General features: G+C 40.6%; 1 protein-coding gene and 1 long non-coding RNA gene across 3 annotated transcripts; one reads left to right on the forward strand and one right to left on the reverse strand.

The window, feature by feature from the left end:
* The first annotated feature begins 2459 nt into the window (after positions 1–2459).
* Positions 2460–4414, forward strand: LOC113026139 (uncharacterized). Of its 2 annotated transcripts, XR_003272877.1 has the most exons (3): positions 2460–2572; positions 3837–3885; positions 4197–4414. It is a non-coding gene; the product is annotated as an uncharacterized LOC113026139 (long non-coding RNA). The 2 variants fall into 2 exon arrangements; XR_003272876.1 differs by lacking the exon at positions 2460–2572 and having other exon boundaries at positions 3603–3885.
* A 522-nt stretch (positions 4415–4936) lies between these two features.
* On the reverse strand, positions 4937–15177 carry LOC113024925 (ankyrin repeat and death domain-containing protein 1A-like). The gene is made up of 9 exons (XM_026172229.1): positions 15145–15177; positions 14803–14901; positions 14620–14718; positions 14053–14151; positions 13855–13953; positions 11392–11487; positions 8001–8193; positions 6242–6373; positions 4937–6048 (listed from the first exon to the last, which is right to left on the reverse strand). Exons 1-9 carry the CDS (start codon positions 15175–15177, stop codon positions 5987–5989), a joined length of 912 nt encoding a protein of 303 aa, XP_026028014.1. The 3' UTR covers positions 4937–5986.
* Between the last annotated feature and the right edge of the window lie 3640 nt (positions 15178–18817).

Here is an 18817-nt window from a genome sequence, read left to right on the forward strand (position 1 = left end):
ACTATTTATTTACGTATTTAAATATGATTTTTTTTAAAGTAATGCTGCGAGATGGACAGTTAAATAAAGGTTTCATTGAATAAAAAAAAGATTTAAAGATGACTGGTGGCGGAAGCAGAGCACAGACTGTCTGTGAGAATCTATCGCCATCGTGTGGTGCAGAGATATATTTCCATTGAATTTAGACAACGAAAGCTTGGCTCACAGAGCAGCTGCAACAAAAAACATTAAATAGCAACATGATATATTATATGATATTATATTATATGATATTATATTATATTATATTATATTATATTATAGTGCAAACAGTGCAGGCTTCAGCTCTGGGGAAGAAGCTGTTCCTCAGTTTGGGTGGATTCTGTCACTCACAGCGTTGTTAGCCCTCTTGTGCGCGCAGACTTGTGCAACCCCCCCCACTGTGCGTTGCACTGATATCTGCAGTGTGAGGTTGGATCGCTCATTTTCATCCTCACACTGATGCCACTTATTTCGGTCTTTGTTTGACATAAAAGGGCATATTTGTCACTTTATTGCAACTATATTTGCACTCTTGAGCTCCTTCATTCACTGACTGATCATAAAGTTATTACTTGTGTTATGTATTCATCCTTTTGAACATAATTAATGAAGCCACATGCAATCACTAAAATTTGTATTTTGGGTACAATAAGAGAGTTTCAGATGTAATGCTGTTTTGTTTAAATTTCACCAACTTGCTGATGCCCACGGTTGTGAGTGCAGCTTCTTACTGTACATGGGTGGATGGTTGTAAATCACATCACAGATGCCAAAAACCTCTCAAACCAAGCCCTCTTGCCGGTGATGCTGTGCGCAACCTCGTGACAACCACATGACTGATACTAACTCCTGAGCTGACTGTATGCTAACATGCGCCACAAATAAGGGTCATATTTGGATTTAAAACAATCACCGAGAAGCTTCCACTGAATGCTACTTTCCCCTGCATGACACTGAAATCATTAACACATACTAACCCTCCATACCCTGTAGGAAACTCACTTCCTTGGAATAACATTTCAACAGGGAAAGAGTTGAGAGCAAATGTCCTTCTCTTGAACCTTCTGTCAGTCAGACAAGTGTAGCTTGGGCTTTTCTTTGCACAGGACAGGATTAACAATGGCGACATAAACGAGCTAAGGAAGCATAGAAACTGCAGAAAGGGCGTATGGCTCCTGTGTCAGTGAATCCAAACTACCTCTATGTTTGAACAAATCCAGTTACACAGCTCAAGAAAATATTACTCTAACGGAAGAAAAAGGCAGTATGTGTCTCAGTAGTACTAAAAAGCTATTATATCAAAACGTAAAGGGAAAACAGTTTGATGAGCTGTATAGTGAACTGAAACTGAAACAAAACGAAGCCTATCATTAGGAATAGTGACTTTTTACAACTTCAGTTCTTTTTTCACTCAGTAGGTGGCAGCAAACTACAAACAATGGTTGCATTTTACACTCATCCGTTTTCATTAGAGGCAGAACCCAGAAGCACATCCAGGTTTAGGTCTACTGCTTGGTGCTACACAGAAACAGGCTGAACAGACTGGAACTCACATGAATTTGGACGAATCGAAGTAAGAATGTCACTTCTGCTCAACTGAATTGATTATCATGACCCTCACTAATAGCCACCTTAATAAGTTAAGAGCAATGTGCCAAAGTAGTATAAATATTTTAACTTTTGGCAAATCCAGCAGGTTAATTAAGTGATTTCACATCATGTGTTCAAACGGCTTGTCAGTTTTTAATATATCCCATGTGCGCATACTTAAGCTTTAAAAAAAATACAGTCCAATGACCTGATAGATGTTTGCTGAACATTGTGGTTTACATCAGCACTTAAATTAAATCATAAAGAATCTGTTTTGTGTGGGCTGTTCGATACCATGAAGCAAGACCTCTGAACATCTCAGTTTTTACACACACACACACACACACACACACACACACACAACAGGAGTTATAAGGTTAATGGGCATCCAGTCAGTTAGCTAGTAAGTACTTTGGGTTTAATATTGACTCCAAATCTCCCGAACACTATGTCGATTTGAGAATGCAAGACCGAAACAGCGAGACCAAGACCGAGACCAAAGTCAGTCGAGACCAAGGCCACGTAAAAGTGGTCTCGAGACCAAGACCAGTCTCGAGACATCCAACTCTAGATAATATCTCTTGGGTGGTATGGGAACTCCTTGGTGTTCCCCTGGACAAGCTGGAGGAGGCAGCTAGGGCAGGGGTGGGCATTCTCAGTCCACGAGGGCCGGTGTCCCTGCAGGTTTTAGATCTCACCTTGGGTCAACACACCTGAATCACATGATTAGTTCGTTACCAGGCCTCTGAAGAACTTCAGGACAGGTTGAGGAGCTAATTTAGCCGTTTAAATCAGCTGTGTTGGTTCGAGGACACATCTAAAACCTGCAGGGACACCGGCCCTCGAAGCCTGGAGTTGCCCACCCCTGAGCTAGGGAGAGGGAGGTCTGGGCTTTTCTGCTTAGGTTGCTACCCGGCCCCAGAGAATCTGAAGAAAATGGATGGATGTATAGATGTTCCAGGTGTGTCGCCATGTGGGGAAAAATGCTTCAACACATGGTTGGGTTGGTAGTGTACCGGGGGCTTCTATTTAGGACTACGCTTCCTCCTCACCATCACTCAGCAATCATGTTTTCCCAACTGCTCGGGAAAATCCGATGGAAGAGAACTGACGGGGCCTCCGGAGCTACAAACAAGCTACATTTATAACAAGTATAGTTATTAGTAAAGTAGGCCAAGGGGTAACTAAACATCTGAGCAGGAAAGAGTAGGAGAGACAGGTGAAGAGCTAATGCTAAGCTAGCGAATCCCTAAAGACACAGTGACTGAACACTGTAAATATAATTAGTGGCTGATTCAACAGAGTGTGCTTTGGATAAAGCGCAGGAAGATTACACTATGAAATAAGACGTTATCTATAAGTTTTTAATTAAATTGGCTACACAGATAAGCAATGCAAAAATACCACTGTAAGATAGAACAGGAAGTGATACTCCAGACTGAGACAACACCAAGAAGTATTTTGAAATGACCTTGAGCAAGATACTGAACTCTGAGTCGCTATTGATAAATTTATGCAAATGTGTGTCTGGTACTTAAGTATAAGAAAGAGCATTTACATGAATGTTTGTGCGACTGGCTAATAAGAATTTTGAGTGCTCAATTAGAGCACAAAAACACTGTATAAGTGCCAGTCTACTTGCCGTTTTTCTGCACCACCTTTAGTTTCCAAACCTACTACTGCACCCATTTGTGCTTAAAGGTTGAGAGGTTTTCAAAATTCAAACAAAATGTAACTGTACTATGAAGCTGTCTCCTCCTCAAATAATAATTATATAAATAGAAAAAGTTGGGACAAGCACAAAAACCTGGAATCCTGTTAACAAACAAGCAGAAAAACCAACGTCACTGGGGTAAAACGTGTTTGAAGATCAAATATGTACACAAAACTGACATTGGGTGATGCAAAATGGAGGGAAGAGGAAGCAATTTCTGTTTGGTATTATTGTCTATAGACAATAATATGCTTCAGAATATCATAACCACGAGAGCATGCTTATTTAATTATCTGCTTTGTGTGCTGAAGACCTTAAATTCTTTCAACCTATCTGCTCAGCCCCCGGCTTACTTTTCTACCTCCACTAGTTTCACAGAACAATCATGGAGACTAGTAAACACCAACATAGATATAGTACATCAAACTGTTCATCAAACTCAGATGTTCATGTGGTGTCTTAAAGAAATGCAGCAGCGTTTAAAGATTTCTCTCTGTTTGTTGTTTGACAGGCTCAAATGTGCCCATACCTGTGCAAAGGAACAAGTTGTTCTAGAAAAAGTAAGTAAATAAGCTCGGATGTTTTCGAATTTTGTTTACTTCATTATAATAGAAAATCATGTTCCTATACATTTATTTTACCAATTAAAGCTTTGTCAGGATAACTTTAGTGGAAACATTTGGTTTAAAACAAAAAACAATGAAATGTCATATATTTTAATTGATCAGGGTCAGAAGCATGTAGCTGGGATGAGTGAAAGGCATATAAACCAGAACACCAGACGAACACATCTCCTCAATTTACAGCCTGTGTTTGTGATTTTTTTGTGCAGATACTACATATGTGTAACATCTTCTTTCTGTTTCCACAGACAACCAAGAGATGGGAGAGATTGATGCAGCTTGAATTTTATGCTTTTCAAATTTGCCTGAAATAGCTTTGTTTAAAATGAGAAATGAAAATGTATCATTGTCTATACTTTTCACCTGTCCGTTGACTTAATCCCAATCACGCTTGTGTAATTGCTAGTCAGCTGTATGAAATACTAAAAAATGAACAAAAATAAACGTTCATTTTCATTTCTAGTAAGTTTGTTTCTTTATTCCACAAATCCTACAAGTCTACAGGTCAAAAATACACATTTAACAAGTAAAGATATGAACTCAGTCTTGTACTAGTATTTTCCTGACAAAAAGATATAAAACCAAAGGTTAATCTACTTAAGTAACAGTCAAACAGAGTGGAAATGGCTTTCAGTGAGAAAAACAATATTATTTTCCCAGTATTACTCTCCTCAAAGTAAGAGTAAGGCCAGTCAAAAGAGTAAGTGAAATGCACACCGCCTTCGCTCCATGTTGCTTTACTGTTGACTGAACTGCTAACTTGGGGTTTGCTCTCTCTGTTAGTACAAGAATTTGATTTACTCTGACTTACAGAAACCTGGTTGCAGCAGGATGATTATATTAGTTTAAATAAATCAACCACCAATCATCAATCAAATGTGTTATGTACTGCTGTACTTTATTCACAATGAGTAAATAAGAATTTCATTAAAATGACTTTATTTTGGACTGTCACTTTAATTTTGTTTATACAGTACCAAATCCAAACAACAGTCGCCTCATGGTGCTTTATGTTTAAGATAAAGACCCTACAATAAACCCCAACAGTAAGATGAGCCCCTGTTAACAAGCACCTGGAGTCAGTGTGGAGGAAGAACTCCATTTTAACAGGAAGAAACCTCCAGCAGACCACGGCTTAGGGAGTGACAGCCGGTTTGAGGGGAGGACAAAGGGCAGAGAGGCAAATATTAACTTCATGTGGCCTACAGATTAGCTGGACAACAGTGCATAGAGGGCTTCATGGAATGGGTTTATATGGCCAAGCAGCTGCATCCAAGCCTTACAACATCAAGTGCAACACAAAACATCAGATGCAGTGTTGTAAAGCATCATTGTGAGGGGCGCTTTTTGTTAGGAGCTGGGCTCTGTCTTAGATCCAGTGAACTAGTGTTGGTGTGAGGGTCTTGGGGTTTGGGGTCTGGGATGCAGGGGGCCTGCAAGGAGTATGGAGCACCAGTGCCCGGAGTCGCCAGTTTCATGGTTTGGTCTCTCCATGCGCAGGGGGGGTCCACGCCTCCGCAGGGGGGTCCACGCCTCCTCGGATGCACTATCATGTGGAGCGAGCTGGCCCATGTTGGGAGGTATGATCTGCGCTTTAGGGAATCTCAGGAACCTCAAGGACCTTTGGGGGAAGCAAAATCCCACACCTAAGCAGCAGGCGTGGGGCATTTTGGGTAGGTTAGGGGCAGCTTGTCTTGTCCTTTCTTTGTGTGTGGATAACTGGCATGGGATGCAGCACATGGAAATCTGCAGCAGTGCAAGGCTGTTGTTACAGCCCTTCTAGGTAAACACAGTTCAAGTGCTGCAGTAGAGAAAACCTGACAAAATTGCACGGCAAAAAAAAAAGAAATAAATAGAGAGCAACTTTCCCCTGGCTGCTACACACCTATCTTTCATTAAAAAATGTAAACCATTATGTGACTCACAATTCAAATCATGTAATTTTATTTATAGAAAATAACATTTTTATTTCTTTAAATAAAGAAAGTTTTAACAAAGCTAACACAATAGCTCGATGATAAGCATAAACTTGTTGCCGTCACATTACGCAGCACATTTTAGGAGAGCTGGTCTGGGAGTTTGCCTTCTGTCGGATGAACTCTGGATAACAAACCAGAAGAGGAAAACAGAGAAAAGAAAAAAAGTAGACACATTCCAGTGAACAAACAGAAAAACAGTCTTACGGCATTATTGGTCTTTCTGTGGAGAAATATTGTTAACTAATATTGTATGACTGTTAAAACTGACAAATAGTCTGACCAGTGAAAGGAAGTGACCTCCCTGATTAGCTCACCTGCCAAATCTGTCCGGGAGATTTCCACCAACCCCTCATAGAGGCTTTTGGTAGGGTTTTCTCCAGCTACGAGCACTCCATGAAGCCAGATTAACAGCATCCGGTGACCATGATCTTTGAAGCTTTTCTTACCTTCAATTTAGATTTATATCAAGCATTATCCATCTGAACTTTTAGTTAAACACAGTCACTGTAGACAGTTCTTATACCATCAGAACATTTATAGAATCACAGTAACTAACTAGTTCATATAGTCCACTGGGTCTGTATTGTAACCACAGACCAGCGTTAAGCAAGCGAGGTACTTGGCCAGTAAGCAAAGCTGAATGACATCCTGATATCTTACATTTTAAGTGCTCCAACAAAATGAAACAATATTTTATTTTATATAATTTAATATTTTATTTAAAGTTCAACTTTAAATTAAAAAAAAGGTTCAACAGGTTAAAAGTCAAATAGAGTTTAAAAGCAAGGTGTCAAAGATCTGGCATTTGGAATTAAAGAAAAAAGCTGTGCCCAGAATGTAACTCTTGCAACAGTGTACAAAAGCTGAAAAACTTATTACAATCCATGTTGCAAACTGCTGTCATCTTGGAGAGACTGCTCTTGGTTGGAGGACCAATCTACCCAAAGAGAAAGATTAGCAATTATATCCAACTATGTCCAACAAGGACAAGTGTGGGTTTGGATGGACGGAGGTACAGTATCTACCATTCAGGAGGAGGGCAATCTGGTGGGCAGTTTAGCCAAGTTATTGGCCAGTAGTTGGATGGGACCGGCCCCTTCTTGGGATCCTTGGGGATCAGGACAGCCTTCGGTTAGACATTCCGGGTGGGTCTCAACCATTAGCACCTGGTTCATTTGTGCTGCAGGATGCTAATGGAGTTAGCTTGTTAGCTTCCCTATCCAGTAGGTGTTAAACATGGCAGGGAATGGTGCTGTCCAATCCCTCTGCTTGACATGTCTGCCACTGTGATGGTTACTGGATCCTTTCAGGGAGGTTGTTGCAGTCTGCTCTTAGATCCACTAGGCACTGAGCATTTCTGTTATGTGTTGCATCCTTCTTACATATACTCTTCAGTATTGCTCTGTCTCCAGCGTTGGCGGGGCTGTTCTCATTTTGTTCTGCTGCCATTCAGACTATACTTTGGGTAGTTCAGTGGAGAACATCTGGTTTATTCTCCTGGCTTTTATCTCTCTGGTTAACCAAGATTCAGGTATCAGGTATAGGCAGTTGTAGTTGTGCTTCAGGTCATCATTATAAGACAAGATATTGTATGATAATAGACGTTTTTCTACAAAAAAAGTGATGTTGTAAAAAAACCAAAAGAAAAACAACACCATCTGCTCTCTGAAATATTAAGGATTAAGCATCCATTTACTCATGTCAGACTATCCATATATTCTAAATAGATCTGTAGTTCATTTGTTGTAGTAGAATTGTAGAAAGAATTCTTGATCTGGGTTAAAATTGACCTAGACCAGAGTTAATCACCTCAGGTACTCAGAATGCTGTAGAGTGAATCAGTCAGTGCCAAATTTGAGAATTTATTTTCAATAAAATCACTGGACCCATGAAACAGTGCTTCTATGGTTCTGGACATTACAGGCCTTATATTACAGTTTTTCAAACTTGTATGATTTCCTGTGTAAAGATTTATATATATATATATATGAAAAAACCCAACAAGTACAAAAAAGGTAATAAAAATAGCAATAAAACTGTCAATAATTTTTTTAGGAACTCAGCACTGCTCACCTGTCCACTGTTGTTCTATAGCTTGTATATGTGCTTCACTAAAGTCCCAATGCTGAGCGAGAATCTTCCACTCCCCATAACACAGATGCTTTGTGGCGAGGGTCCATAAGACAGAACGGAAGTGCTGTGTCTCTGGCTGATGGTCCTGTTTGAAGCTCAGAGGTCTTCTTACCTGCTCACATCCCCCGTGATCCTGAATTCAACAGGGAGAAAGTTTTGTGAGTCGTTCGAAGTTAAAAGGATGTTATCACGTTTTATGCATATGATGTACAAAGAAAACAAACTCTCAGTACCTCTTACTTTTAAAACTAGCACAAAGAATTTACAAGATACTTAGCTGGTTTGTTAAATACCTTCTCCAGGAACAAAAGGCAGTACACAGCTGTTTTACACCTTAAGCTTCACACTCCCTTGCTACCTCCAAAAGTCATTTCCTTCTGAACCTAATACGTGGTTTTGTCATCTAGCAAGAACTGCAATCAAGCATTTGCAATAACTAATAAAAAAAGCACTTGGGACAATTGTGTTGGTGACAGCTTTTGTTATAATATCAATAATATTCATATGAATATGGGATAGTGTTACATGTTTGCACAGACTTTTGTGGAATATGGAGACACTCCTGGCATTATATGAGCAAAGTGAGACTCATTTTTTAGGGTTGGTGGAGATGAGTGTGAAGATCCAAACAATCCCTGTCAGTGATGGAGAAGCTTTGATGAAAATATTTGGTAAAAAGTTCACCAGCATGAAGGAAATGAAGTTTCAAACTTTCCTTAGGAGGAGCCCAGCACGCCTGCTTAAAGAAAAGTGAGTGTGGCGATGTGGATGCTTGCAGCGACTGCTGTATAGAGGCCATCCTGCTACACATGAAACACATCAGAGTCATAACTGTTATTTTAGTCACGTGTTTGTTTATTATCCTTATTGTTTTATCTGGGACTGTTTGCAGACATCTCAGAGAGAGGAGACACCAGCATCTGAACAGAGACTCAAACCAGCAACCTGCAGCTCCCTGCTTGGCTGCTCCAGTTTTCTCCTCACTCATGTTGCCCACCAGTGATTTCTAGCTGCCCACCCACACAGCAGGCTAGAATATGCGCTGAGCCTCAGCACCCAATACTTGGACATGTTTTCTTTATTAAATAATGAACCAGACCCCAAAAGTAAACAGCTGTTATTGCTAGGCAACGGGAGCAGCATTTGGTGATGCAGCACCTGACATTCCTGACCATGTGGGCGGAGCATGCATGAAATGGAATGTTCAGTAGAACTGTGCAACACAAGCACTTAGTTCCAGCATGTTTCATTGTATCCAGACACAGTTAGAGACACATCTACAGCAGCATCTCTGTGCAGGACAAACGACAGTTGACGAAGAAACATCGAAAACTTCACTTCACTCCTCTACAAAACGTTGGCTCCTTTGTTTAAAAGGCCAAAATGAATCGAGGGAGAACGAGAAGAGGATCGGCGAGTGCTTCACCTCACAATTCAGTACAGCTGATTAACCTGCAAGAAGAACTTCAAATGATACAGGCTGAAAATATCAAATTAAAAGAAGAGGCAGAAAAATCAAGAGGAGAAGCTAAAGATTCAAAGTTTGAAACTGATGTAGTATTGCAGGAATTACTGCATGTGGGTCTCAGACTTAAAGGAGAGAAAATGGGAAAACAACAGGCAGAAAAGGAGAATGAAAAGATGAAGAAAGAACTGTTGGAAGCTCAAAAAGCATTGGAGGAAGAGAAAAGCACAGCACAAGAAGCCAACAATAAATATCAAACTGCAAAGAAGGAGGCAGGAAATGTGATGCAGGAATTACAGGAGGTGCAGGAAGCTTTTGAAGAGGGAAAAAAGAAAATGCAGTTGGCAACACAAGACGCTGCAAATGTAACAGCTGAAGCTGAAACACTAAGGAAGGAATTACTGCATGTAAAGCAACAACTTGAAGAGGAGAAAAGACGTAAAGATGAGGCAGAAAATGAGATTGAAAATTTGAAGAAAGAATTGTTGGAAGCTCAAAAAGTGTTGGAGGAAGAGAAAATTAAAATACAGGAAGCAAAGAAAGAAATGGAACATACAAAGAGTCACAATGAAAACATGAAGAAGGAACTGATGAAAGTGCAAGAAGAACTTGCAGAAGAGAAAATTGAGGTGAAGGTATTCAAGAAAGAAATGACGGTGACCAAGAAAGACTGCAAAGACGCACTGAAAGAAATGCGAAAGCACAAAAAGGAAGCTAAAGAGCTCCTCAAACACAAAGGGAAACTGGCCAAACAGCAGCTGAAAGAAAAATTTAAAGATGCCGAGGAGCAGCTCAACAAGACCTTAAACGAACTGAAGGCAAAAGAAAAAGAAAAGCAAGCTGAGGACAGGAGGGGATTCTGGAGCAGACTGCTGAGAAAGAACTGACTCAGCAGCATCAATAGTTTCTTCCTCCTAATGTTAAAATCTCCACCTTTCTTTCACCCCATCCTTCTTTTTGGGACGTTTGCTTGTTTTTTAAAAACTGAAACACACAAATAAAATTGCCATAACTTGACCTCATGTTGCCTGCTTCTTTTCTTGTGTGTCTGTGGATGTAAAACAGTAACACACTTTCTGCTCTGTGTCTTTAATTGTAAATAAATGCAATATGTTTTCATTTTAAAATGCAGTGCAAAAAACTTCTGCTCTGAATCTTTTTTTTAGCAAAAAGCTTTTTGTTGGCTGTTGTGGAAGTTTTCCATTTAAATAAAGCCTGCAGACGAGCGGTGAGCGGTAGCTAACATTCTTTAATCAAACACACAAAGAACAGACAACCGAGCTTGATGAAGTCCCTGCATGACCGCGGGACAGACGGTCAGCAGAGTCTGAGCCCAGCATGGCTCTCAGTTAAATATCTCCAGGAACAAAAGGCAGTACACAGCTGTTTCACACTCCCTTGCTGCCTCCCAGAGTCCTCAAAGACACAAAAGACTCTTCCTGTGGAGTCGTCTGCTTCCCCCAACTTCCTTACTACACCCCCACCATTTGTCTTACTGTATGAGTGTGAGACATGTTAAAATCCAGTGGCACCAAGGCATCATACAATAAAATAATGTGATTAATACATAAGTAAAAGAAATTCCTTTACATGCCCCTTCCTGATTTCTTATGTTTTAAGCATCTTGGAGACCTAGTCATAGTGTATGCTCTGAGTTGTTCTCGTTCTTTATAACTATGCCTGTATGCCAGGATTTTTTTTTTATTACAAAATCCAAAACAATTAATATGTATATAATGTGAAAAACTCAACAGGACATGGGTGCTGATACGCTGGAAAAGAGTGAAAATGTATTTATCGAATATGAGCACAGATTTCATATAAGGAGAGTGTATTTAGTATTAATATAGCGTTAGCAACACTCACCTTCTCCCATTTAGAAAAACGGTCAGCTTTAATTATCATGTCCACCAGGACGACATGGTTTCCTCTTGCTGCCACTTCCAGACATGTTTTTCCCTGCTGTGTACATTAGATGGCCAGAAAAGCATTGCTTTGTTAGAAGACACAGCTATGAGTGTCATAGATCTGAATCTATACTAAAACAGTTATCATGATGCTGTGCTACAAGATTAACTTTGTCCGGACAAAGAAAAAGTGAACTACGCATCAAGGTTTCAAATGGTGTGAAAAAAGATAAATATTCTACTTAAGACTAGCGTAACAAAGATCTTAATTAATATGATATAGAAGGATCAATGCACCAACTGAAAACTGTTTTTATTTGTTAGTGTACAATGTGAAATACACAGCTCAAAAAAGTAAAGGAACACTTGATCATCAACCACAAGTTAAACTTTACGGATATCAAGCTGTCGTCTTCGGAAGTGTAAGTGAATCAATTAATTTCACCTTTTTTTGGTGCAAATCAAACAGGTGTACTGAAGACGTTCCAAGACAAACCTTACTGTGTTATAGCACCACTAGAGGGGGTTGCCCTACTTTACTAAGGAGGTGGCAGATGACATCAACAGGATGTACAGCGTTGGTAGGGAGGCATTACAGTATTCACATGCAGGTAAAGGGGGTGTGAGTGTGTATATGGGTGTGTGTGGTCATACAGGAATGCAAGTAAATACGTTATCCTCCGACACACCTCTCATCTGTGCAGAACTGCGCTGAACACGTTCCCAACCGGAAGTACAGATACCGAGGTGCATCATGGGTAACGTAGTATAAACAGTTACAATGAACAAGCGGACTTTTAACAACTGTAGTAGTTGGGGGAGTCTCGTAGTGGGTGTGTGAGTATAGTGTGGCAGCCATTACATGCTTGTGTGTCTGTTCTGAGAGAAACCATACCTTTGTAACGGGCTGGCGCCGGTGACTACCCATCTCCGCACATGTACGTACGGACAGAGTAGAGCCGTGGAGACTTGGCTTGTATGGTCTTATGTTGCTAACATCAAATAAATGTGTTGTTCGATTTAACTGACTGACTTTGAGTTATCCAGCTAACCTCCACACCACATGCTCGCTGGACCTGCTAGCTGTTCTTCCTCGCCAAACTGCTCTTACAGTTCCAAGACAATCTCCATAAAGTAAATGATTCTGCAGGTGATGGGACAGACCATTATTCTCTCCTAGAATTGCTTTTTGATATCCTCGTCAGTACTGGTTTGATGAGAGAGTACCTGCAGCACATCCAGGTTACACTGTGGCCATGTCCACACTGAGACGCCGTTTTCGGTGAAGGAAAACGCAGCGTTTTGAAAACGCTATCCAAAGCCGTTTTCGTGTTGCAGTGTGGACAGCGAATCCCGAGCCTTTTCAAAAACGATGACACATTTTAGTGATGTGATGCAGTCATGTGACCAATCAAACTAAGATAGCGGAGGGCATTATACAGCGTTTGTTTTGTTTGCTCTCAGTTTTGACAGCGCTATTAAAGATTAATATCAGTCTGTACGTGCTCCAGAGCTTTTCTTCAAATTCTTTAACTCTCACTCGCTTTTGCAACTTTGTACTTTTGTGTTACTCGCAGCAACAACTCCAGCTCATTGTTAGTCCATTTAAAAAACTCGGTGCTTTTCCTCAACATTTGCCGCGACGTTTCAAAGAGCCGGAAAAGTAAATAAATGGCAGACGGAAATGAGGCAGGCCGAATCTTCTTGCGTTTCACGCATGCGCAGGACTGGAACGGAAGCGTTTTCGGCTGTTTCAATGTGGACGCACAACTCTGTGAAAACGACTGAAAACGATAGTGTGGACGAGGAGCGTTTTCAGACAAAAACGCCATTTTCAAATTTTAGTGTGGACGTAGCCTGTGTTTCCCAGCACAGTCTGAAGAGTGAGGAGCAGATAGTAGGAGACAGGCCAGAGCTGAAAGTTCATCGCAGTGTGAATGCTAGATAGAATTGCGTGTATGCAGGTTTGAATTGGTAAATTATGTTGTGTAAAGCTCCTTTATCATTAACCATGCTAGCCAACAGTACCCTTACTGCTGGGATGAAATCCTCAGAGCTTGTCTTAATGCACTCGGTCCTGGGTTTGTGTTGCAGGGCAATACCCAGTGACCTGGCAATTATATAATGATGAAGACACTGATGTCACTGCCTGGCCCTCATGTTTCACACACCTGAATCCCTCATCCAAATCTGGGAGGAGATCCCCCCACCACCATCCACCATCTCATCCAGCCTTCAAAAGGCTGATGATTATGGTTTTCACTGACCTTTGTGACCCCTGACCCCTTCTTGTTTTCAATGAATTTCAAAACGTACGTCAAAGTAACATGAATATTTTTTAAGGTCTGATGTGTGACTTTAGTACTCCATTTATTGTTTTGAGCAGTGTACATAATATTCTGTGTGAAGCTGTGTGTGGTACCTTATCAGTTAGACTGAGACTAACTCTAGAAATCAGCATCATCTCAGCCAGGTCATGCCAGCCATGTTCTGAGGCAATGTGTAGTGCGGTCTGCTGCCTCTGTCGCCCACATGACAGACAACCATTAAGTAAAATTACTGTATTATAGGACATTTTATTATGCATTGTGTTCATGTGGCTGTGGAACTTTGTACTTACAATGTCAGTGGCATTCAGGTTGCTGCCAGCATCGATAAGCAATCGTACAACTTTTGTGTGATTGTTGAAAACAGCCAGGTGGAGTGGTGTGCAGTGTTGCTGTTTCAAAGAGAAACAGGTATTAAAAAGCTGCTCTCTATGATATTAACTTTTAAAACGTTTACAAGTGTTTACTGCCTAATTTTAGATTTCTTCTTCATTTTATGCACCAAAATGCTAACATGCTAACATACCACTGTGTAAGAATACCCATATGGAAAAGATATATATAAATCTTATAAAGCTTTGTGTTATGTGAAACTTGTGTGAAAAGCATACAAGAGTGAAAACAGATATAAGATCCTTTGATAAATTATATAAATGAAACTTGTTTTGGATACTTACTAAAACAATATATGAAAGTAATGAGAAAGTGGCCACTTTCATGAGTAAATCATATAAGCCTTATATGAAGTAAGCCAAATCTTATGCAAGTCTTTTATAAATTTCTTCTATTTCTTTTGCATATGGGTACTTTAAAAGAATTATCATAATTATTTTTTTCCGGAGATAGCTAACAGTGCTTACATTGTTTATAGCATCTACATTGATTCCTGCCTTCAGCAGCAAGCTGGCCTCTCTGTCATGACCATGCTGTGCCACATAATGGAGAGCATTCATTTTTCTCTACAGACAGAAGATAAATATTAATTCATGAAAATAACACTGCCAACCCACTCTTGAATTGCATATTTAAGTAAACAAGCATACATTAGTTTGTGCATTGACATTACAGCCAGAATCCAGCAGAAGTCTAACGCATTCATAGTGACCTCCGTCAGCTGCCGTGTGCAATGGTGTGAGATCATCCTACAACAACACAATACAACAGGTACAATCAAGGTCAAAGGTTTTTACAGTTTAAAGCTTATTATTCACAAGCATGAAGAAATGTGTTTTTTCAGGTTCAAAATGCTTGAGTGATCCCAAGAGTTTGGTGAGTAGGAATCATTTTTGCTTAGAAGGGTCTTGCAAGGCCAACAGGTCCTGGGTCAAAGGGCCAGGCTACTTGAAACTAGAGAAATCGCTGTGATTAGGAGTCAGCTACCTCACCCAGTTTACTGAGGAAACCACATAAACTAACATTACTAATAGTTTTTCCCCATGCTGTGAAAGTTCTTTTTGTTTTTCCGGTGACGTCATCCCAACGCATGGCAGCCTAACGAGTAGCGCTCTCTCATATATGATTTGTTCACCCCGCGAAGTGTCAAAATTATTACCAATTTTTGATAGATAGTAGAGTTACAAGCGGGGCGAACATGGGGAAAAGAGACAAACAGAAAAGCTCAGCAGAAGAACGTGTAAACGAAGGGCCTATGGCAGCGGCATCGCCATCTCGACATGAAGTCAATACTAGGGCCAATATGGATGAAGGCTCGGGCTTGACCATGATACTGGAAGAATTACGGGACTTTCGAAGAGAGTTCCAAGAATTTAAATCCGACTTGGTCAGAGCCAATAACAGGATAACCGAAGCAGAAACCCGCATTGCAAAGCTGGAAGACCGGGTCCAAAACGCGGAACAGGTGATGCTAAAGATGCTAAAAATTATCAACGAGCAAGAAAACAAAATTGTGGATCAGGAAAGCCGGGCCCGGCGAAAGAATCTGAGGCTGTATAATGTCCCTGAAGGAGTGGAGGGGTCTTCGATGACAGTTTTTGTGGAAAAAGTATTGACGGAATGCCTCGACCTCCCCCAGGGCACAGAGCTTGGTATTGAGAGATCACACCGGGCCCCGGGAGCAGTGAGGAACCGAGAGGGAACCCCACGTTCGATATTGATTTGTTTTGCACGTTACAACACCAAGGAAGAAGTTTTGCGTAAAGCGTGGGCCAAGAGGACTGTTCTGTTGAACGGTCAGAAAATATATTTCGATCAGGATTATGCACCAGCTATTCTGCGAAAACGTAAAGGCTACGCTGAAGCTAAAAGAGCTCTGAAACAACAGAACATAAGGTTCCAGACTCCTTATCCTGCTAAATTAAGGGTCTTCTATCAAGAGGGAACCATGCTTTATGCGACGGCGGAGGAAGCAACCGCGGACATGCGGACAAGGGGATTTCAGATTGATAAAGTTGCCCAGAAGCAGACTTTAATGGAACAGCTGTCAAATTTGACGTGGGCGAAGATTGGAAAGTCGCAGCGGTGTGACTCGGAGGGACATAGAGAAAGTCCCAATAGTGAGCAGCTTCAGCTATCTAGAAGGTGCTCTCCCTCTACGACAGGAGACTAATGGAGATATACTGTGCGGCCGCAATGGGTGAGATAACAAAAACTTTTCCCTTATTAGATGATTAAGATTGCAGAGAGACTGTGGAGAAATGCACCTTAAAGGAGCTAGCAGGGGCCCTTGCCCTCCAGCAAGGGGAGGTTTCCCCCTGTCTATGGGATATACGTGCCAGGGTCTGTTAGGACTGACCCCAACCTTGGAATCACATATTATTTTTGTTTTTTTGTCTTGTTTTGTTTTTTCTTTGTCCGATTCTGGACGATTGTGGTTGTTTATTATTTGGGTTGTTAAAGGGAGTTTACCAGTTGATAAATTAATTAAGTCTGGATATTTTATTTCGGATAAATGACTACTAGAGGAATTAAGGTTATATCTTTTAATGTGAATGGGCTCACGAACCCCATTAAACGAAGCCGAATCTTGAATAAAATGAAGAAAGATCGAGCGCAGATAGTATATTTACAAGAGACACACTTGAATAATAATGAACATGAAAAACTCAGGAGGATGGGTTTTACAAATATGTTCTCCTCAGCGTATGAATCAGGCCGCAGACGGGGCGTGGTAATCTTGATTTCCAGGGCACTGAACTTTGAAAAGTCATTTGAACTTAAAGATAAGGATGGGAGATTTATACTGGTACGGGGAACAGTTGATGGTAATCAGGTTACTCTAATGAATGTGTACGCCCCACCAGGAAGTGACCTAAGCTTTTTTAAGTACATTGTTAACATAATGGTGACAGAAACTCAAGGCCCTTTAATTTGCGGCGGTGATCTGAATATACGCCTACAACCGGACCTAGATAGCTCTAAAAGAAAGAAGCCGGGATCGAGTACATTATATAAAAGAATCTCAGCACTGTTCGATGAGGTGGGTTTAATTGATGTATGGAGAAATCGCTTTCCTACAAGGAGGGATTACTCTCATTTTTCAGCCCCACACTCACTTTACACGAGGATAGATTATTTTTTAATGTTTGGAAGAGATAGGGATAAAATCTTAACATGCGAGATGGGCTTGATAGATATAAGTGATCACGCACCGCTGTACCTAACGATTGATATGAATGTACACCCAAAAGTTTCAATTTGGAGATTGAATTCATCCCTGCTTAAAGATGTAGAATTTAGGAAAGTAATAAAGGCAGAGCTCAAAGATTACCTTGAAATTAATGATAATGGGGAGGTTTTACCCCCGATACTATGGGACGCATTAAAAGCTGTTATGAGGGGGAAGATTATAGCATTTGCCTCCTTCCAAAAAAAAGCAAGAGAGAAAAAAATGGAAGATTTACAAGCGATTCAAAAACAATTAGAAAGTGAGCACAAACATAAGCCTTCAGCGGGCACCTTGCAGAAACTAACAATGATTAGAAATGAAATAAATACGCAGAGTATACAGACGATAAAGAGAAAATTGTTATATTTGAAACAGAAACATTATGATGGAGGATCGCAATCAATGAAAATTTTAGCATGGAAACTTAAGAAGAAGATAGCGGAGAATACTGTAACTAAAATCAAACACCCAGAGACGGGGAATATAATGACTCATCCTTGCAAGATACAGAACGCCTTTGAATCATTTTATAAAACATTATATGCGGGAGTCCCAGGGGGGGCTGAACACGAAATGGACAACTTCCTGAACTCTTTATGCCTACCAAGCTTTAACGAGGAACAAAATAAAACGATGATAGCGGAGGTGACCGAAGCTGAACTTGTGAATGCCATCAATAGGCTGAAATCAAATAAGTCACCAGGCTCCGATGGTTACACCGCGGAGTGGTATCGGGAATTCAAACAGGATTTGATCCCTACACTACTTACTACTTTTAACTGGGTGTTAAAAACAGCGCAAATTCCACCGAGTTGGAAGGAGGCAATTATTTCGGCTATTCCGAAAGAAGGGAAAGACAAAATGGAGTGTGGCTCATATAGACCTATTTCTGTCCTTAACATAGATTATAGATTGTTTACTTCGATAATGGCCAGGAGAATGGAAGAATTTTTACCTGACTTAATTAGCAATGATCAAACGGGGTTTATAAGACGACGACAGACCCAGGATAATATACGTAGAACTCTTCATGTAATACATCAGATACAGACATCTAAGAGTACAGCCATGCTTATGAGTATTGATGCAGAAAAAGCCTTTGATTCTGTAAATTGGGACTTTCTATATAAAGTCCTGGATAAATTCGGCTTACATAAGGGAATTGTTGATACGGTGAGGGCACTATACACTAACCCCACCGCAAGAATTAAAGTTAATGGTTCTCTCTCAAATAGCTTCGTCCTGCCAGAGAGGAAATAAACAAGGCTGTGCTTGGTCCCCGCTCCTGTTTGCATTGTACTTAGAACCCTTGGCACAATCAATTAGACAAAATAAAGACATTAAGGGGATCACTATTGCAGGACAGGAACACAAGCTCGCTTGTTATGCGGATGACATATTGATCTATTTAGATCAGCCCACTAACTCCTTGC

This window comes from Astatotilapia calliptera, chromosome 7 (genome assembly GCF_900246225.1).
Source record: "Astatotilapia calliptera chromosome 7, fAstCal1.2, whole genome shotgun sequence".
Classification (NCBI taxonomy): domain Eukaryota; kingdom Metazoa; phylum Chordata; class Actinopteri; order Cichliformes; family Cichlidae; genus Astatotilapia; species Astatotilapia calliptera.